The sequence below is a fragment of the Mirounga leonina genome, unplaced genomic scaffold (genome assembly GCF_011800145.1).
Source record: "Mirounga leonina isolate KUSES-001 unplaced genomic scaffold, KU_Mleo_1.0 Mir_114, whole genome shotgun sequence".
Lineage (NCBI taxonomy): Eukaryota > Metazoa > Chordata > Mammalia > Carnivora > Phocidae > Mirounga > Mirounga leonina.
In genome coordinates, this window is record NW_023270265.1 from 13,285,580 (window position 1) to 13,304,806 (window position 19,227).

At 54.0% G+C, this 19,227-nt stretch overlaps 1 protein-coding gene across 1 annotated transcript; it reads right to left on the reverse strand.

Annotated features, from left to right (window-relative positions):
• Window positions 1–738: 738 nt before the first annotated feature.
• Window positions 739–14,267, reverse strand: GDF10 (growth differentiation factor 10). Its single transcript, XM_035023542.1, has 3 exons — window positions 13,708–14,267; window positions 3,770–4,695; window positions 739–1,737 (listed from the first exon to the last, which is right to left on the reverse strand). The coding sequence occupies exons 1-3, from the start codon at window positions 14,021–14,023 to the stop codon at window positions 1,546–1,548; spliced, it is 1,434 nt and encodes a 477-aa protein (XP_034879433.1). The 5' UTR covers window positions 14,024–14,267; the 3' UTR covers window positions 739–1,545.
• Between the last annotated feature and the right edge of the window lie 4,960 nt (window positions 14,268–19,227).

The following is a 19,227-nucleotide window of genomic DNA, read 5'->3' on the forward strand; positions in this document are numbered from 1 at the left end:
GGGAGCACTTCCTCATCTATCCCTTGCCCAGGCACGCTCGGCTCAGGAGCCTGACTTAAGATAGACATCATGGGCTTCTTTTCTCCTCCTAAGTTCCCTCTCAGAGGACTGCTCATGGCTTCTCAATCTCCTCCAAGTAAGACTTGGGGCTCTATCATTCTCTCAGGTCCCACCTGCCCCAAATCGGAGCCAGATTCTTCTTCAGAAATGCCGGTCGATCAGCTTCAGGCACTAGAGTTGATGCCTGCTTGTGGTGATGTCAGCTCGGGGGTAAGGGAACCATTTACGGGGAGCTTTTTGGGGATGGGGCTGCTGACAAGGAAGCAGAAGCCCCTGGACCTCAGGAGACACCCCTGACTGCTTCCCATTGAATCTCTTGCTTGAACTACCCCAAGTAAGAGGTCTCTACCCAGGGCACCACAGATGTTCCTTTAAATGTCTCAGACACCTTTCAATCGCTCAATGTCCCCTCTAAAGCTAAGGATGTGAAGAAGCTCTGTGAGACCACTGTGCCTGCCTGGGGCCCTCTCCTGCCTGGATGAGCCCAGGATGGCACCTACACAGCAAAGCGGGCGCTGGCCGGATGCTGGAAGGCATAGGACTAGCTGGTTTCCGGAGCTTAGGATAGAGACAGGTGTGAAGAGGCCTAGGGGGGCTCTGCTCCTAACGGAGGCCCAGCGGCCACCAAGACGTCATATTTGTAGGTGGGGCTCTATCCATATTTTGGAATGGTTGACATTCAGTTTTTCAAGATACCACTGTACCTTTAATTTATTAGCTTTCCATAAAAACACATAACATACACAATCTACAGGATAGAAAGTATAATTTACAAAAATATAAAAATCTTGGTTATTTTTTAGTATTCCAACATATTACTGCATGTGTTATTTCAATAAACATGTTTAAACAATGCACACTTAACCAGCCTGATTACCTCTGTGGGGAATGGTGTCCACTCCCTCCTCTTTGTTTTAAAATAAAATATATATTAAGAAAAAGAAACCACGATTGGTTATATGTGCATACTGTATGTGTGAAAGCTTTTGCAGCAGAGTTTCAAAGTTCATGCCATTATTTAGGTGCTGCATTTCAGTATCAATATGTGGCCCAACGTGTTTTCAACGGACTGTTTAGACAGAGGTTCTTCCCTTGTGAAGAGAGCAGGTCCCCTCACATCTTCAGTCTTCTTTCCCGGTGATGAGAGGATGGGTCACAAAAGCCAACATGGTGGACCCGTTCGGCTTTCAGGTCTTCAAAGCAGAAGGGATGGACGATGAGCAGCCTTCAGGTGAGGGCTAATTCCCGGATTCCTTCAGGAGATTCAGACTGGCGTGTAGGGGGCTAAGTCATCAGCAATGAGAGACCCCGGAATGGGCCCCGGGGGGACAGATCTTTCTGGGACCCGGCAAGGGTGCCTGTGAGCTCTACCCGCATATGCAGCTGTACCCCTCACGAAGCCCTCACCCCAGAAGGCCCTGAGGATGCTGCCCTGCTGGGTGTGGAGCGGGACGGAGGTTTCCTTCCATCCCGGAGTGGCTGGTCTTACCGGCAGGCACAGGTCTCCACAGACATGTTGGGGTACACCTTCAGAACCACGTTCCGGTTCTCATCCAGGAAGAGGACCCCAAGAGAGTTCATCTTGTCGGGAACACAACAAGGCTCTGGGATGCCCGGGACGATGCCCACAGCCCTGACGATGCTCTGGATGGTGGCGTGGTTGGATGGGCGGACAATCTGCAAGACAAGAAAGGAGCACGGTCACCTAGGCGCTCTGCCCTCACCCACCCACTGTGCCACCTGCATGTCCTCGAGGAGGCCACAGAAAAGGTGTTGACCTAGGAGAAAAGGTGAGATTCCAGGGCTGGGCACACATTTCCTCTGAAGTCAGCCACAGACTGAGTCCCAGGGAGGTGTGCAAAAGCCTCAGGCCTTCCTGCCTTTTGGGTCTCCCGGAGGGAAGTTACATCCCTACATGATTGGCCACTTGGGGGCACCTGTGCATCACTCATCCCCAAGGCGTCCCTGGACCCGGGCAGGAACTGTGCAGAGGGCGATGCCCAGTTCTGCCCGGGCCACAGCTGCCCACATTTCCCAGTCCCGGGAGTTCCGACACGCTTCCCGTGTGAGCGTGTCCTTAGCACTGGAGGGGAAGGCCCACAGGTGTGTGTGCACCAGCATGATGCGGCTGGACTGCTCATTTCCCAGACGGGTCTGACTGTGGGGTGTCAGGGGCTGCTTCACCTCACCACCCCATCTTGTCATAGTATCAGTCGTATGGGGTGGGATTACCTTTATTTTACTGGTGAAGAAGTGGAGGCTTAAAATGTCTAAGTAACTGGACCAAGACCCCTCAGTTAGGAAGCAGCCCAAAGTCATGGCAAGTTGGAGACCATGCTCGCAGGGGCTGTGCGGGCTTTCTTTCCCTCCCCAGGCAGCCTTGCACACCCAGAGGAGTCAGGATCCCACCACAAACACAGAGAATGCTGTTCTCAAGCACCTCCAACAAGAGAAACAGGACCAAGCCACAGGAGTTACCCCTCATTGCGGGCCAAAGGAAGTTTTATATGTAGTGCGTTGCTGAGAAAGGCCCCTTGCATGGGGAGGTGGGGAGGACAGCAAGGTAGGGGCATCTGATTTGCGGGCTCAGCCCGCTGTCAAGGAAGGCGGCAGGCTGTCAGCCAGACTGGTAAGGTAAGCGCTGGGTCAGCTGGCTGGAGCCTGCTCACTGCTCATCCGGCATCTGCCCGGGCCTGTGCTAGGCTCTGCTGGCCCACACCTGTCACTCTGTCGGGCACCTCCCTTCCTCTCTCGCACATGCAAGAAAAGCCCCTTAATTCCCAAGCAGGTTAATGCTGCCCCAGCTCTGTGGCTGGGAAATCCCAGCCGACTGATTTATTTACATTCAAATTGGATTTATGCACGGACTCCCTTTCTTGAAGGGGAAAGAATGACCTGAAACTCAGCAGAGGAGCTAAGCAGGAGGGAAGCGTGTGCTCTGTGGGGAGGGCCGACCTCGCCTGGCAGCCAGCCCACCGCAGCCTGGCCTTGGGGAGATGGACAATCAGAGCCACAACCCAGCCCGCAGGGAAGGGGAGACTCTGCAAACCCCGGGGCCAGCACGGCGGATAGAACAGCTGCATGTTGTCTTTCCTGCAGACTCATGCACGGTGAGAGCTAGTTGCCCCGTGGATCCCTGTCCTGTGTGGGAGATAGGGGTGGGCGGGGGTGGGGAGGAGTCCCTAGGAAGCCACTGAGGCCAGCTCTGTACTGGTCACAGACCCCGGGGTCCTGAGGTCCAGACCAGGAATAGAAACGAGAGCCTCGGTGAGGAAGGGGCTTTAGAGGCCTGTCTTGCCTTCCGGGGGGCCGGGGGGGCAGCATGTAGTCCAGCTCTGTAAGGCAGCTGCTATGTGGGAACACACACCTAAGGAGATGGATTCTCCTACTCTGGTTTCTCTTCAGATCGCATAAATCTCCTGCTTTTCAAAAGAAGACATGTTCGGATTTAAAATTCAAACTCAGCTAAGTCAGCCCTTTCAAAAGCCCAGCCAAACCACGTCCATCTGTGGGCTGTATTCCCCTGACAGGCTGCCACACTAGGACCTCTGCCTACTCATCCCCACCTTGAATAGATGGGAGGTGTTCTAATCCCCAGTTCACAGCCGGGAAATAGGTCACAAGGCAGAGGGACTTGCCAGTAGGGGCAGAGCTGGGACTCGCAGCCAGACAAGGGGCTGAACGCAGCGCTGCTGCTCAGCCAGCCTACCTTGGGCATGGGGAACTCGCACACCCCCGCACAGTAGTAGGCGTCGAAGGATTTGGGCAAGATGATCCATTCATTCCACCCGATGTCTGCGAAGTCCACCTTCAGATACCTGCGGGAGCAGACCCTTGGCTCGGCCCACTGCTTCCTCCGGGCTTTCTGCATCGTCTTCTCGTCAAAGTCCAGCACCCTTGAGGAGGCCATGAACATATCTTGGCCCTTCTTCCTGCGGTCCTTGCGCCCTGGCCGTGGCTTCAGGGCCCGGAAGGGGCCAGGCCACAGTTCGTGTTTGTGGTAGTGCTGGGCGTGGGGGGCGTGCACCGGCCTCTCGTCCAGACCTGGCAGCTCATTGTCCTGGAGGGGCCCGGTGGCCTGCGTGGCCCGGCGGACCCGGGGGTCTGCTGAGCTGTTGGGGGCTGCGCCAGGCTCCGGGTCTCCAGCCTGGAAGGGGTCATATCTCTGCAGCGTCACTGCCACACTATTGGGCTCTGAGATGGCCAGGTCATCAGCGTAGATGAGGATGTAAGGTGCGTGGGGGCTTGGCCTGGACACCCTTGGGGCCTTCTCCCCAGGATCCAGCTGGGCAGAGAGGAGCAGCTCGCCATCCTGGCGGGCTGCCTTGACGATGGGGGAGATGTCCTTGGCCTGCCACAGGCCCCGTGGCGGGGGCACCAGGGCCATGGCCCCGCGGAGCAGCCCCTGCGTGGCTGTGTTCTGCGAGAGACTGCGGAAGAGCAGGTGTTGGTGTGCGGGCAGGCCCGGGGGCAGGAGGCGGCAGGGCGCGTTCTTGGCTCGCTGCTTGCATGGCACCTCTCGTGCCCGGGGCCACCGAGGTTCTGAGTAGAAGTGGAATGTGGCCGAGAGGATCATTTCTGAATCCTGCATAGAAGTCAGGTTGAAGAAATACACAGCCTTCTGGTCGACCACTTCTGTGAGGGCAGGACAGACCACAACAGGTTAGGTTCTTTCTTAGATCGGTCCCGGTGCTCACAGGATCTCCTACTCAGGGTTGGGATGGAGGATGAATGCCCATTTAGGGAGCCCCTCCAGGCCAGCCAGGCTTTCCTCATCTTGGCTCATCCTCACAGTAAACTGAGGAGGGCGCCCTTACTTATCCTCAATGAACAGATGAGGAATTGAGGTCAGAGAGGCTGGGGATTGTCAATACCCTATTACAAAAAGGAAGAGGTAGCAGACGGGGAGGTGGGTACTCAGGCACCTCCCTGTGTCCTCTCCCTGCACTCCAGGGTCCTCAATGCACAAATGCACAAATACCACTGTACATCTCCATGGAGAAGATAAGGTAGAATCAGGCTTGGGGGATGCTTTGAGTCAGGCGCAAGCCCTGTGAGAACGCCCTCCTGTATGTACCCAGCCCTCTACTTCACAGATACTAAATGCGGTCGTTCTTCCAAACAAGGTGAACGAAGCAGAGCGCCCCTGACTCCCCTGTGTTCCGAGTGCCTTCTGAGGGAAACTGGACTTGAGGGCACAGCTGTCTGGGCATCTGCTACACGTTTTGCCCAAGGGCCTGCTCCCGCAGGTATCTCTTATAAAGCCTTGTTTGACAAAGGAAGAGCAATATCAGGGTTGCACAAGGCCACTCAACAGAATCTACAAAGACCAGGTTGCTCTCTAGAGGCCCAAATCATGAGAAGGACTGGCATTCCTCAATCAACCCATCTGCAGCTCGAGAATGCTCTGGCCCCTGCATTCCTGGGGCTGTCAAGCACCTCTTCCTTCTTGCCTGGCTCTACCAGGTGTATCCCAGGGCCACGGGGCCGAGCATCCTCATCTGTGGCCCTAGGAAGCTGCCCCGAGCCCAGGTAGCATGAGTTCTCTGAATGGCCAAGTCCTCCAGAAGGTCCGGGTGGGAGGGACCAGTTGTTCCCCAGGCCTCCCTGTGATACTGCAGGCTGGCGGGAGACCAGAGCTGCCAGGATGGTTGCCTCCTTCCTACTGCTCCCCTTCCTGAGGCCAGGTGTCTGCGTGCTGGTACAGACTGCTGGGCACAGTTGCCAGAGGCACAGAGCTCCGAAGCACAGCACTGTGCATGTGCGCAGGGACGCTGCGCCCAAAGGGCATGGGCCAGGCTCTTAGCTTCCCTGACACCTGGACCCACAGAGGCAGCTGGGATTTGTTTTTGTTTTTTTTGTTTGTTTGTTTTTGTTTTTGTTTTGTTTTTGTTTTTTTAATCAAAATCTCCCTTTTAAGGATATTCCCTTCTATTGGGAAGAAGGCATAATGCGATTAGGAACTGTCATGTCCTCTCAAGGGACCATGAAAGAGCAAGGAAGGAAAAAGCATATCCACAGAGGGCCTGATGAATGTCAGGCAAGATTTAGATGACACTCTAAAGACCCTGCCTTATCTGACCCTCAGAGCAAACCCAAGGAGAAGAGTGGCAGCCCCTCAGTGTGTTCCACACATAAGGGATAGGGCAGGGCCCTGAAGGCCAGTTAAACTTGGCTTCTGCAGACACTGCAGCTTTTGGTGTCCTGGGCTCAAGAGCTGCGTATCCCCAACTTCCTGCTCTCTGCCTTCCTCCCCTGGAGATGCTGATTCAGAGGGTCTGTGACAATGGGGCCAAGGGATCTATGTTTCGCCAGTATCCTAGAGGACTCTAAGCACTGGGCAAGTTTGTGTATCTAGGGTTGATGTGCGGATGGGGCGCAAGCTCACCAGTACTGCAGCCCCCCATCCTCCAAGCTAGACAGGGCCCTAAGAACCAGGTCCCCAGGCCGCATCAGGACCACACTGAGCTCATCTGCCTCAGGCGGACCGTGAGGGTCTCTATTTCACATGATTGTTTGCAGGATTAAATAAATAGCATATGTAGTGTGCTGGGCACCAAGGAGGAGCCCCTAAATGCGGTTCCCTGCCACTTCCACCTAAAGGACCAAGGCTGGCAGAGCAAGCAAGCTCTTCCTACACCGACTCGGTATCCTTCCAGTGATCCAAATTATCTGAGTTGCACCCCAGCTAACAAGGCAGATAAAGTGTTTTTTTCTTTTATCCAATTGAAGTCTACCGTTCTTCTACAGATTCCTTGCTAGGAAATGCGCTAGGAGGCTCTAGGACAGACATTTCTGACACTTTCCAAAGAGTTGGCCCACTGCGGCGGGATGCAGGCATCTCTGGCCTAGGAACTTACAGCCTTGGGTAAGGAAGGACACAGCAGACTGGGGCAACAGAGATAGGCCTCCCCAGAGGAAAGGCACCTCAGCCTCCCTCCCAGTGATGAGCTAACGGACCAGAGGATCTCTGGAGAAGGACGACTGTGACCACCATGCCAGGGACAGCAGCCTGAGGCAGGTGTGGCCCAAGGAAGGCGCAAGAAGTGCCTGAGAGGAGGACTGACCTTCCCTGAAGGTTATTCCTGCACAGGATGCAGGAGAGGGACAGCAAATACTGCTCCTCTTCAGACAGAGAACCACAGAGAGTGTGTCCTGAGACTGACGCCCAGCCTGATCAATGCCCCTCAGGACAGGAGTCCTTCCTCTGTGGGGGCTTCAACACCTTTGGCCAAAGGGGGCTTGTCCCTCATGAGGCAGCCTGCTGCCTGAAGACCCTCTCTGGGGGAACTGCGGGGTGCTGATGGGCCACCCCCATCCCCAGCGTGTGAAGGGCCACAGCGTAGCTCTGCTCTCTGTGTCTACATGAGTGCAGTGCAGGGGGCTCCAGGCTGTGACGAGAGAAGGGGAACCTACAGGAAGTCTCCTGGCTGGCATGAGCCCAGGCCTCAAGGGAGAAACCCCTACGAGAAGTCCCTATTTCCTATTTCCCATGTCTCATGGTCAACAAGAAAAGATCCTCCCACCCTCCTTCCCTCCCCCCACCCTCCCTCCTGTCTTTCTCCTTTCTCTTTTTCTTCCTTCTCTCCCTGCCTCCCTCCCTTTCTCACTAAACATTAGGTAAACTCCTACTCTGGGCTCAGTGTTGTGCCGACTGGGGTCCTGGAAAAGGTGACCAGAGGGGCTCCGCCCAGGGATGAGACAGACGGGCCATCGTGATGACGCCCTTCTGCTGCCCTGTCACTGCTTTACAGAGCACTGTCCAAGTGAGGCCCGGGGGTGCTGGGTGCATTCACTCACAGGCCACTGCCCTGCTCACAGCTCTCCATTGCCCCGAAGGCAAAACGGAACCCCTTGCAGAGGCCCTGCTTGACCTGGCCTGTCTCCCTGCCCGCCCGCATCTCTGCCCCAGCCACCCTGGCTTCTGGTCCCTCCAACACGAAGCTTCCCCGCTCAGGGCTCTGCCTCTGCTGTCCCTTCTGTCGCTGCCCCTCCTCCTCCAGGCCCCGCCCCGTCCCCTTCGCTCTCTGCTCTCCGCTCAAAGGACATCTCAAATACAGGGCACCCTTGGCTCCTGTGGCCGGAAGAGAAACCCCGTCACTCTGTCCCCTGCTTCATTTGTCTTCGTGTCACTTCCCAACTTCCTGATCTGTATTTCTTTGTTATTATTTCTCTTCCCCCTGCCAGAACACCAACTCCAAGGGAGTGGAGCTTTGGCAGCTCTGTGCCCTGCTGCATCCCTAGATCCTAGCCCAAAGCCCGAGTGAGAGGTGGTGCCCGGAAGTAAGTGGTGAATGATGGGGGAAGCGTGGGGTCTTTGCTAGATCTGTCTGCTTCAGTTAATGAAGGGGGATCCCTGACCTGCTGCCCTCGGGCTCAGCAAACACATCCTGAAAGTCCAGAAAGCCTCATTCTTTGGGAAGATGAAGCTCATGATACACATCCAACTGGAGACACTGGGCAGCAGGACCTTTGTCCAGTTACTTCTGCTTGAGCCTCAGTTTCCTTGTCTTTAAAATGGGAATAATATTGTTTACCAGTGATGGAGGTCCAAGCCCCAAACATGTATGTGTGCTTGATTCCCCAAATTCACAAAGAGGAGAGCAGATGTGTCATTCATTCTCTGGGAGAAGATGGAGCTTCAGAAAGGGTATCTAACTTGCCTAGAGTCACCCAGCTGGTTAGGGGCAGGGCCAGGGCGTACACCCAGGGCTGTCTGACCCCAAGGCCATGCTCCCCTGTGTACTTGGATTAGAATGGTGATCTACCTAACAGCGAATGTTACAAAGACCATGTGCTGTGAAGCGCAAAACATTTTGCAAACGCAAGTCATTACGTGGATGTTTTAGAGTTCTAACTCTCCGAGAAAGAAAGGACTAACTTTATTTAGATGAGCCATTCTTTCTTTGGATTTTTGGAAATCTCAGAATCCTAACTGGGTCCACTCTGTGGGCACTCAGCCTCCTTCTTGAGGGTAATGGGGATGGGACTGGGTGGGGGGGGGGAGGGAAGAGGTGGCTCTAGCCCGAGGGTCCCTCCAGGCACCCTGCTGACCAACCTTCAGGCCAAGAGGACTCTCAGAACAGAACCTAAGCCACATGGAGATTTGTCCCTTCATCCACTGCCCTGGAAACAGCCATCAGGGGGACCAAAGATTGAACTAAAAGGACTAATGCCCACACCAGAGTGGGGCTAAAGATTCAAGCACCAATGGAAGGTGGAGGAAGGGAGCCATGGGCCACCAGGGGTGCTGCACAGAAGGGAAGAGAATGAATATGTATCAAGCGTCTATTTTCAGGCAGGTCCCAGAGGAAATCCTGCTTGCATCACTTATTAGCTGTGGAGCCTTAGGCAAATCATGGAGCCTCAGTTTCCACATCTGTAAGCTGCGCAGAGCTTTTGTAGGCATTTCCTAAAGTTGTAAGATCATCTCTGCAGAGCTCACGCCATGGTGTCTGGTACCCAACACATGCTCAGAACATACTGGCCACGTGGTGTCACCAGCTACTATGACACTCAGGGCACCATGTCCTTGTCGCCTGTTCTCATACCCAGTGGGAGGCATCGGCACCTGTCCACCCCTCCAGCAGGAGCCAGAGGGTCCCACGGCCTCTCCCCTCCTGCATCTAACCAATCCCAGTTCCTGCTGGCTTCACATCCTGTTTCTTCACAACCATCTTGAACTCTGCATCCCTCCACCACTGTCTTCACTCATGGCCCGACCTCCACTGCCACCATGACATGAGGAAATCATCTATTATAGATGAAGAGTCAATATCCTTACTATACAGAAAACCTCTACCAGTCGGTAAGAAGTCAAGACCACAAGGAGGAAGCCATTTCCACAGGAAAAATTGCAACTGGCTAAAAGGCATGAAAAACAGTTCAGGATGACCAGTAATGGGAAAAAGAAGTAACTTTAAATGAGGATATAGCAAATTTTACCTTCCCATTAAAGATATGATCCTCCTAGGGTAAAAAATGATATATATATCTAACGTATAATATATATACTATATACAGAATATGGTAATATATTTATATAACCTATAATATATATTATATATATTCCACTAAACTATTAATTCTAGTTATATTTGGGTTTGCAATTAAGAATGACTTCTTTTCTCTACGGTGATTTTCTATGGTTTCCAGATAAGTACGAATTTATTTCATACTCTCTTCTCTCTCCACCTCCTGCATCTCTCCTTCCCTCTTTCTCTCCCCTCCCTCTTTCCTTTCCCTCCCCCTCTACCTCCACCACTGTCTGCACACCGTATACCGCCCACAGCTGCAGCCAAACTCAGGCCCCTCAAGGCTCTTATGGCCTGGTTGGGCCTGCTGGTCCACCTCTAGCTCCTGCCTCTCTTCTCTCATTGTTTCCTCACAGAAACCACAGTGCTCACAGTCCCCAGCACACAGCAGGCTGCTTCACTTCTACACCTGGCCAAACACCACCTGCCCTTCAGAGTCTATCTGGAGCCTTACCTCCTCTGTGAAGGCTTCGCTGGCCCTTCCCCACCAGCCCTCCCCGTGCCGGGACAGTGTCAACCCTTGGCTCCCAAGCATACACACAGCCCCTCCCCATGGCATTGTGCCCCCTGTTCTGCTGCCCATACTCTTCCGCTTACTTCTCCCTTCCCCCCAGGTCATGCACTTTTCTGGGCAGGGCCAAGAGTCTGTGCATCTGTGTGTCCTCTGAGCTTACAGCACCTGCCACCTAATGAGGTGCTCAGGAAATACTTGGGGAACTGAAACGAACGTGACCTTTGGCCTTGTTGGCAGATAAGTATGTATTATTACTCTCATTTAGAGATGAAGACATCAGGCTCAGAGAGGTTAAGTAAATTGCCCAATTTCACACAGGTCAGTGGAAAAGCTTAGAGTTAAACACAATTGTTTAGGACGGGGGAAGGTTTAACCTTAAGCCTTAGGGTCAGGCTCGGAAGTGCCCTCCTCTGCTGTAGACTTAATAGGTACCAAGACACACTTCAGGAAGCAATGGAAGGGAGGGAAGAAGAGTGGCTAAAATAATAGTAATAGCATCTAATAAATTACTGAACCCATGCCCAAGGCACTGTCTTAAACACTTGATATATCTCAGTTCATTTTAAAAACCCTATAAGGAAGGGAGCATTACTAGCCCCATTTTAGAAGTGAAGAAAAAAAAAAAACAAAACAAACCACTGAGTCCTGGACAAGTTTAGTCCCTTGCCCTGGTCATTGACTCTGCATCTGGACCTCAGCAGTCTGGCTCACAGCCCACACTCAGAACTTAAGCCATGTTGCCTGGTGGCAGGGACTACCCCACTGAGGCTGCAGAGGCCACTGTCATGCCACAGGATGGTACTAGTATGTTCCAGGACTGGAGCTAAAGTCCCCACATTGGTGCCTCCTCCATAAGATGAGGGGTCCCTGCCCAGGCTCACAGTTCCTCACAGCTGGGTCGCTGGCTCACAAAGCAGGCATCTCTGAGGGCTGATGAGGGGCTGGGTGGGAGCCACTTAATAATGTGAATCAAGGGAGGAGGTGAGAAACCAAACCGCCTGGGCCGATGCTGTGTCAGGCAAAAACCCACCGCATCCCGCTGAACCACACTCTGCGCTGTGTGCACAGAAACCCATGCTCAGAGAGGGAAAGCTGGTGGGGCTGGGCCTTGGACCCAAGGCTGTCAAATGGTTCCAAATAAGTCGCAGACTGGTCCGGAATAATCCTGATCTCTCGGAGAATGGTCTGCTCTATCCTCTGTCTCCTAAGCCCTGGGCTGAGTTCTGATGGAGGTGGGGAGAGATGCTAGCAATAGGAACAGCACTGGCTTGGCACATGGGAGGTGCCAGCCCCTGCCACTGTGAATGGCCCCCTACCCCAGCCTCAGTTTTCTTATCCATAAAATTAGATGGCTGGATGTGAAGTACTGTCCTCAGCTCCTTTTCAGGGCTAACACCCTATGCGTCAATGTTATTTGTGCTACCCCTGTTCTGTGCAAATGGAAAGACAAGACCAAGCACCTCCATGCCGGGGGCTGCAGCAGTGAATGTGCTCAGTGGCCATGCTCGCCCCTGTTGCAGGATGGACCTTGCTGACCTTGCTTTCCTCAAAGACAAGGCTCTGAGGACTGAGTTAATGGATGCAAAGTCAAGTGTACACCTATACGAACACAAATGCTTTGTACTTCCATGGGAACAACATGCACCAACACCTAATCTGGCCAGTGTTAGGCTCTGGGCAACCCCACAGGAAAGATACTGGTAAGACCTGCCCATTTTGTAGATGAGTACAGTAAAGTCCACAGAGGTTTAGTGATTTGCCCAAGGTCATGTTCATGCTAGATGATTCTTGACTGGCTTAATTTAATAATGATGTTCCAGAAATGGACTCCATGTGATGAATCAAAATTACCAGGGAGGTATGGAGTTAGGCCCAGTTGGCATGGAGCCCCGGAACAGTACCAAGTGGTCTGCTCAGTGGAGGATGGGGGCCCAGGCCTCTCTGTGGCAGTTATTCCTCAGTACACCGTTATGCAAGGCCAAGCTTCCCAGGTAACAGGTGTTACCTTGAGTCACACCACCAGCAGTCAACAGGTGGCCGACCTGATCCCAGACTGTCTGGCCCCAATGTTGGGCTTGCTCCTCTCCACCTCAGGAGGGGTCGGTCCCTAGAGACCAACAGTTTCTGTTTTTGTTTTCTCCTGATGAATGGCCTTTTCCCCCACTGGGGCTGCTGTGGACCCCTACCCACACTTTCTAGAACGGCATTCTGTGACCACGGGTGGTCTCCATGACAACCAGGGTTTTCCGCCACCCCTGCCACCAGTCTGCGCCTCCTCTCTGCTCGCCCGGGGCCCCCAGGGGTAGGCCAGTGGGGCTGGCAGGTAGCTGAGGCTGCAGGATGGAAGTGCTCTCAGAGCAGGGCGGGGAGGTGCTCTAAGTGACCTCTGTGCAGCTCCATCCAAGGTGTGAGGACAGGGGAAAGGATCTGCCCGGGGGGGGGGGGGGGGGAAGGGGGGGAGGGGAGTATGATGCCCCCACTGCCCAAGCTTCTGGACCCTTCCTCAAACCCCCATGGTCTGAACATTTCATGTTAGTGCCTTGCAGGCCTCAGTTGTGTGTACCCAAGACCAGACACCCGAGGCCCTTCTCAGTTCACTCTGTTTGCCCAGCCCTGGAACCTACTAAGTGCCCCCAGCTAGAGGTTCATGCCCCCTGCCTGGGTCGGTATCTGGCACTTTTATCCCGGCTGTCTTATGCCCACCTGACTGTTCCCACTCAGTGCCCTTCTCATCTGTCAAGAGCCAACACAACTGAGTCCTATGACATGCATACCACCGGTCAGGAGCTTCCCCAGTCCAGGACCATCTCCACCCTGTGCTTAAAGCCTTGTGTATGGGGTGGTCTAGACCAGCCAGTGTGGCACCCTCCCAGTCTTGGGAGCACCCTAGGGGCAGGAACTCTGGGTCACTGCCACTCTGGTGTCCCCACTGGAGGTTCAGGGCCTGGCATAGAGTGCTTGGTGAATAGTGAATGAATGAACGAATGAATGAGTCTAGGAATAGAAGGAAGAGAAGAAGTGGGTGCAGTGGTGAGGAGGATGAACAAGTGAGGAAGGGGGAGAAGGAAAAGGGGGGTGTCTGGGACCCCCTCTACTTACCTAGCCGGGCGCGGAAGCTTCGAACCGTGTTGCCCCCTCCCGGCCTCGCGCCCCTCCGACTGTATTTCTCATAAAGCCGGAGCATGTGGACAGCGACCATGTCTTGGGCGCCGGGGCCCAGAGTGGCGGCAGCCTCCCCCGGGGACCGCCAGGGGTCTTTGATCCCAGCCAGGCCATCAGCGGCTGCAGGCGGGGCGGACCGGGCGGGCGCCTGGTGGCTGCCGCCTGCGTCCCGGAGCAACAGCAGAAGCAGAGGCAGCAGCGCGAGCAGTTGGGGCCCCGGTCCCGGGCTCGTCCGAACGGGGCCACGGGCCATGGTGGGTGGCGGCGGCGATGGGTCGAAGCCGGGGCGCAGGAGAGAACGCGCGGGCGCACCGGAGGGCGCGAGGGCGCTGGGTGCCGAGATCCGCGCGGGGCGCGGAGCGGAGGCGGGCGGGAGCCGAGCGCTCAGCGCCGCCCGAGCCCCGGGCCAGCGGTCACGGCCGTCCGGAGCCCGGTGGAGCCGAGCCAAGCCCGAGCCGACGCGACGCCCCAGCGGACTCGCGCAGCGAAACTTTGCAGCCCACAGCTGGGCCCGCTCGGCGGGTTCGAGGGGCGGGGCGGGGCGGGGCGGGGCGGCCGGCGGCGCCCTCGGGGGGACCGGCTGTGCGCCCCGGAGCACGCGGGGCCGCCGCCGACAAGGCAGTGCCTGGCCCGGCTGCGGTGTGCATGCGCCCGTGTGTGGCGGCGGCGGCGCGCGCGCGCAAGGCTGTGCGCCCGAGTGTGCGCCCAGGAGTGTGGGGGGGCGTGGGCGTGGGCGTGGGCGTGGGCGAGCGCGCTCCCCGCTCCGCTGCGGAGAGACGGAGACCCAGGACCCGGCCGGCTCCTGTGTGTCGGCGCCGCAGCCTGGCCAGGGTTGCGCGGGGGCTGGGGCGGCCTTGGGAGGGGGGCCCGCCTGCCGGGTTGCCCCTGTAATGGCATGTGATGACTATGTGGTTGCAGGATGACAGCTCCCCCGTGAGGACCCGAAAGGGGATGTGTGTGCGCCCGGTTGCCTCTGAGCCGGCATCCAAAATGCAAGAGTGAGGGGAACACGGACCGTCCCTGGGCAGCCTCTGAAAAGAGAAATCCGAACCCCAAAGTTCAACCAACCCAGGGCAACTGGAACAAGAGCCACATTAAAATTCAGAATCAGTCCATTAACTGACCCTGTATTTGGCAACAATGATCCCAGTCGTTGAAGAAGCACATCAAATGTCTGTATTAATCTTCGGACATGTAGCCACGAGGATTGTCCGGGGTGGCGGGGGGGGGGGGGGGGAGGGTGTGGTTTCAAACTGCCTTACAAAACCTTTCCAAAGCGTCAGGATAGAAGAAGAGAAAGCAGTGGTAGCTTTTCCGAGGTTTCACAACAAAGTGAGGGTACAGTGAATCCCTGGCCCACTTCCCCTCTGCTTAGCCCTGGGGCAGGAGGTCCTGAACTTCATCATGCCTTTAGTGCGGTTTCTTGTCCATGGATAGAATTTCAGGGGTTCTGCGAACTTGGATGGGGAAAATTCACATTTTTATTTTCAATAACCTGTAACTGAAACTTAGCATTTCCTAATATTAGAAATGCAGGCAACCAACCACAGGGGTATTAACTATGCCTGTGACTTCCATGAATTAATAAAAAGGCAGATATATTGCTATGTTGCAAAGTTATTTTTCACAATATTTGGATGTTTATTTTAATGTAATTGGCTTTCTTGGTAATATTGAATATTAAAAACATTCTTTTGAAAGGGGGTCCACAGGTTTCATCAGACTGAGAAAGGGGTCCAAGGGCCACACGAGATATTTACAAATCCTTGTGAGGGAAGGAAGGGACCTCTTCAAACCCATGTTCTTCCAGAACTATCTAGGATACTGCCTATGCTACATTTCAAAGGACTGTTTGCAAACTTGTGAACACCCTGTTCCCTTTACTTGGTAACTCTGGGCTGGGTGAGCCAGAATCGTTACTTTTCTTGGAGGGCTCACAATGCAATAATTGAAAAATTGCTGGAAAAAGCTTCTGTTGGTGTGTAAAATACAACCTATTTTTAATTCTTTTTAAATCTTGCAGTGTCCAATTAGAGGTTATCCTATTGAGAGCCTCTGAACCTCAGGCCTGTCTCATTTGGAAAACTATAGAGAAGCATTTTATTTATTTTGATAATTATCTCACATGGCATTCAACTTCCCATTAATGTATATCCCATTTGTTCTGTGAAACAGCTCTCAAAACTGCTTGCCTGGAGGTGAGATGATCAAGTCACAGTCTTAGACTTGATGAATTTGTCCTTATAAATGATCCGCACCAACTTTTACTGCTCCCTTTCCCCCACCCCCACGCCCACTCCCCTCCTTCTCCATGTGCCCCTCACTTCCCCTCTCCCCTCCTCTCCCCTTCTCCCCCAGAATGCCTCTGACCTGTACCGGCTGGGGGTAACCTCTGCTCATGGGTAGTTTTGTCTCTGCTGGGGCCATACACAATCGAGGCCTGTGAAAAGGAGGGTTAGTCTGCAGGAGGCCGGGACAAGCTGGGCTATTCGGGATCTGTGTCCATTAAAGCCTTCTTGCTCTCCTTAACTCATTCCCCCTCCATTCAAGCCAGCCTGAGGGTCAGGCTTTAGCCAGCCCTAAAACCTGTAGGGTACAGATTCTCTGAATTGTTGGGAAAGAATTGAGGCATCAGCCAGGGACGGCTAATATTTCTTGCCTCATTTTATTGCTGAACAGCGGGACTGTAAAGTCTTGAACACTGGAGCACTATGGTCCCCTTTCATGTAGCCGAGATGATGGGATAAAAATGTGTTTGGTGAAGCAATTCAGATTACCACCGGGTCACATCCTCGCTGGCTCCCAGCACGGCCTGCAAACAGCATCACCGAGACAAGAAGCAATCGCTGTGCAATTCAGCTCATGCAGAACAGTGTTTCTAGCGTGGAAATGAGGCTAATTGTGGAGCTTGCCAATGAGAATGTTTTGTTTTTAATAGCTCAGGCTGTAGCTCAAAATACGAGTTGAGATGGCGGACTCAGGACACAGTCCTGAGAGCTGTGAGTTCTGACAGCTTCCTCCTAAAATGATCGGGGTCCTGGGAGTGTCATACACTATTCTTACCAGGAGCACTGGGGTCTTGGACTTGCCAACTGGGACAGGAAGGGCTCTCTCCAGAGAGGTGAGGGGTTGTTTGGGGGGCCTTTAGTCTTCCAGGTCTCCCTGCTGCACACCCTGGGTTCCTTACACTCAGAAAACCCCAAGGAAGAAGTGAAGAAGCTCAATCGTTAGGAAGCCCCATGCCTGGACAGTTCTGAGAAGCACGCTCATTTGCTTTCCTCTGAACCTCTCCCCAAATAAACACCCCATGAAATGTTCCTGAGCAACTGTCTCATGATATTGTCCAGGTAACTTGGGGTAGAGTCAGTTTTCAGCTCTCGCTAGCTCTGCCACCAGCCCCATTGCCTCTTTGGAACCCCAGCAGCTTCCCGTTTACATGAGAAGGCTGAGCCCTGGGCTCTGTTTCAGCTCCAACACTGTATACCTGGGTCTGTGGCCTCATGTCAACCCATTCTTGGAAGTGAGAGAGTCAATGTGACCCTTTGGAGTCAATTGGGACTAGGTTTGTGTGCCTGTCTTCACCACTACCTAGCTGTATGGGGACAAGAGCAAGATATTCTGAGGATCATTAGTAAGGGTTTAGCATGAGATTGTACTAAATAGCATTGCTCCTTGTTACTACTCTTTTATTTCTTGTGTGTTCAAAAGAGATTGTAGCCTATTTGAAGTGGACCCAGACTCTGGGAGATTTGGTGAGAGGTTCAGCCCAGCCTTGCTCTGCAGAGGAAATGCATTTCTTAGTGCATGGTGCCAAGAGTTAAAAAGAAAAAGAAAGGAAGGAGAATGTTTCCATGATTGGGAAGTCATAGACCTCTACTGGCGGTATCTGTGGGTCCCTGTCCAGAGGTTGGGGTGAGGGGGGAGATGACTGACAGCCCTTCATCTAGGCTTCCAAAGCTCTTGGCCCTCAAGGACAAAAGAGATGTGAGTGAGTCCCTGATCCCATTTGGGGTATGAGCTGTGAAAAAGCAGCTGAAGGGTTTGCAGGGGCACTGGAGACAAGAATCCCAGGGCCTCCCCAGGCCGCCGGGCCTGAGCGTAATAAATCTGCGAAATAACAAGCACAAAGGACTTTATAATCAATGACAGATTTTATTTTTGCTCTGGCAAAATCCATCCGTGGAGCTAACATTTTATAGGGAAATAACTACCCACTTTGTGACTCCTTCTCGGCCCATATTCTCTTTCTTAAAGTCGGGAAAAGCTCGGAGAATCAAAGTCAGCTCCTCCGAGAACTGTGGCAGGAGAAAGCATGCCTTACCCTGGGCGGGAACCCAACCCTCCCGTTACTTCCTAGGGTGGCTCGGGCCATTCATTTCTGTTTTGCTAAAATACCCGTGACATGTGAATAAACCAGGATTACAGAACATTGTCTCGGTCAGTAATCTGAGCCGGCATGGGCTCTGGTTTGATGAAATATGGTGCTCTCTGAGCAAACATGGGAATTGGTATTACTTCTCGTTAAAGCTGAACAGTGGGACTATTTAGAACTGTTGCATGAATGCTGCACTGTGGGGAGTGACAATCTGAAGGGAGCTGATTTGGGGGAGGGGGCCGTGGTGTGTGTGAGTTGGCCAGAGCAAGGCAGTTAGGAGACGTCTGCGGGGGAGGCAGCCAAAGAGACACTTGGGAATTAGGACCCCCTTCGGGGCTGCCTGGGCTCCTGACAACCCCCAAATAATCCTTCTTAGAACCTTTGCAGGAGGGACAGAGCCTTACATCCTTGTCCTGGCATTCGAGCCCTTCTGGTCTGGCCTGACTGTCCCCTCGGTCTTGGTGGACGTCTCTCCAGTCTCTTCCCACCAGTTCTCTCGTGCCCCGGATTCAGAAGGACCCGCAGTCTCTCCATACAACTGCTAACCGCCTCTGGAGTGGCGCTGTGCTGACCACCTAGCACCCCTTCCAAGACCTGGGTGCTCGTTCCTCTGGCTGCCAGGGTGGTGGTCTGCTGCTGGCCCACTGCTGAGAACGTCTCCAGGGCCTGCCTCACCCAGAGCTGTCCCCTTCCCTGGGACAGCCCCAGTGCAGCCACTAGGCCCTGAAGGGTGGGGAGGCCTGATCCCCTAGCCCCGAGGCAGGACGGCTCTGAAGTCTCCTTAGCTCCAGGATTTGCCGTGGGCTCTGCCGGGGTCCCTGCCGCAGCCATATCACATTTGCCTTCCTGGTCTGATGAATCCCAGTTTCCACAAGCACATTCCCACGAACCTCTGCATGCACAGTTCTATCTCAGAGTCTGTTTCCCGAGACACCTGACCTATGATAGTCGGTGCCAGGAGAGATCTGAAGAAGTGGGCTCTAACATGGGACGCGGGAGCAGAGCTCTCTACTGCCTGATGGCAAAGAGGACTCTCTTATGGCAAAGAGGACTCTCTCTGACTAGTGTGGCTAGAGTCCGGA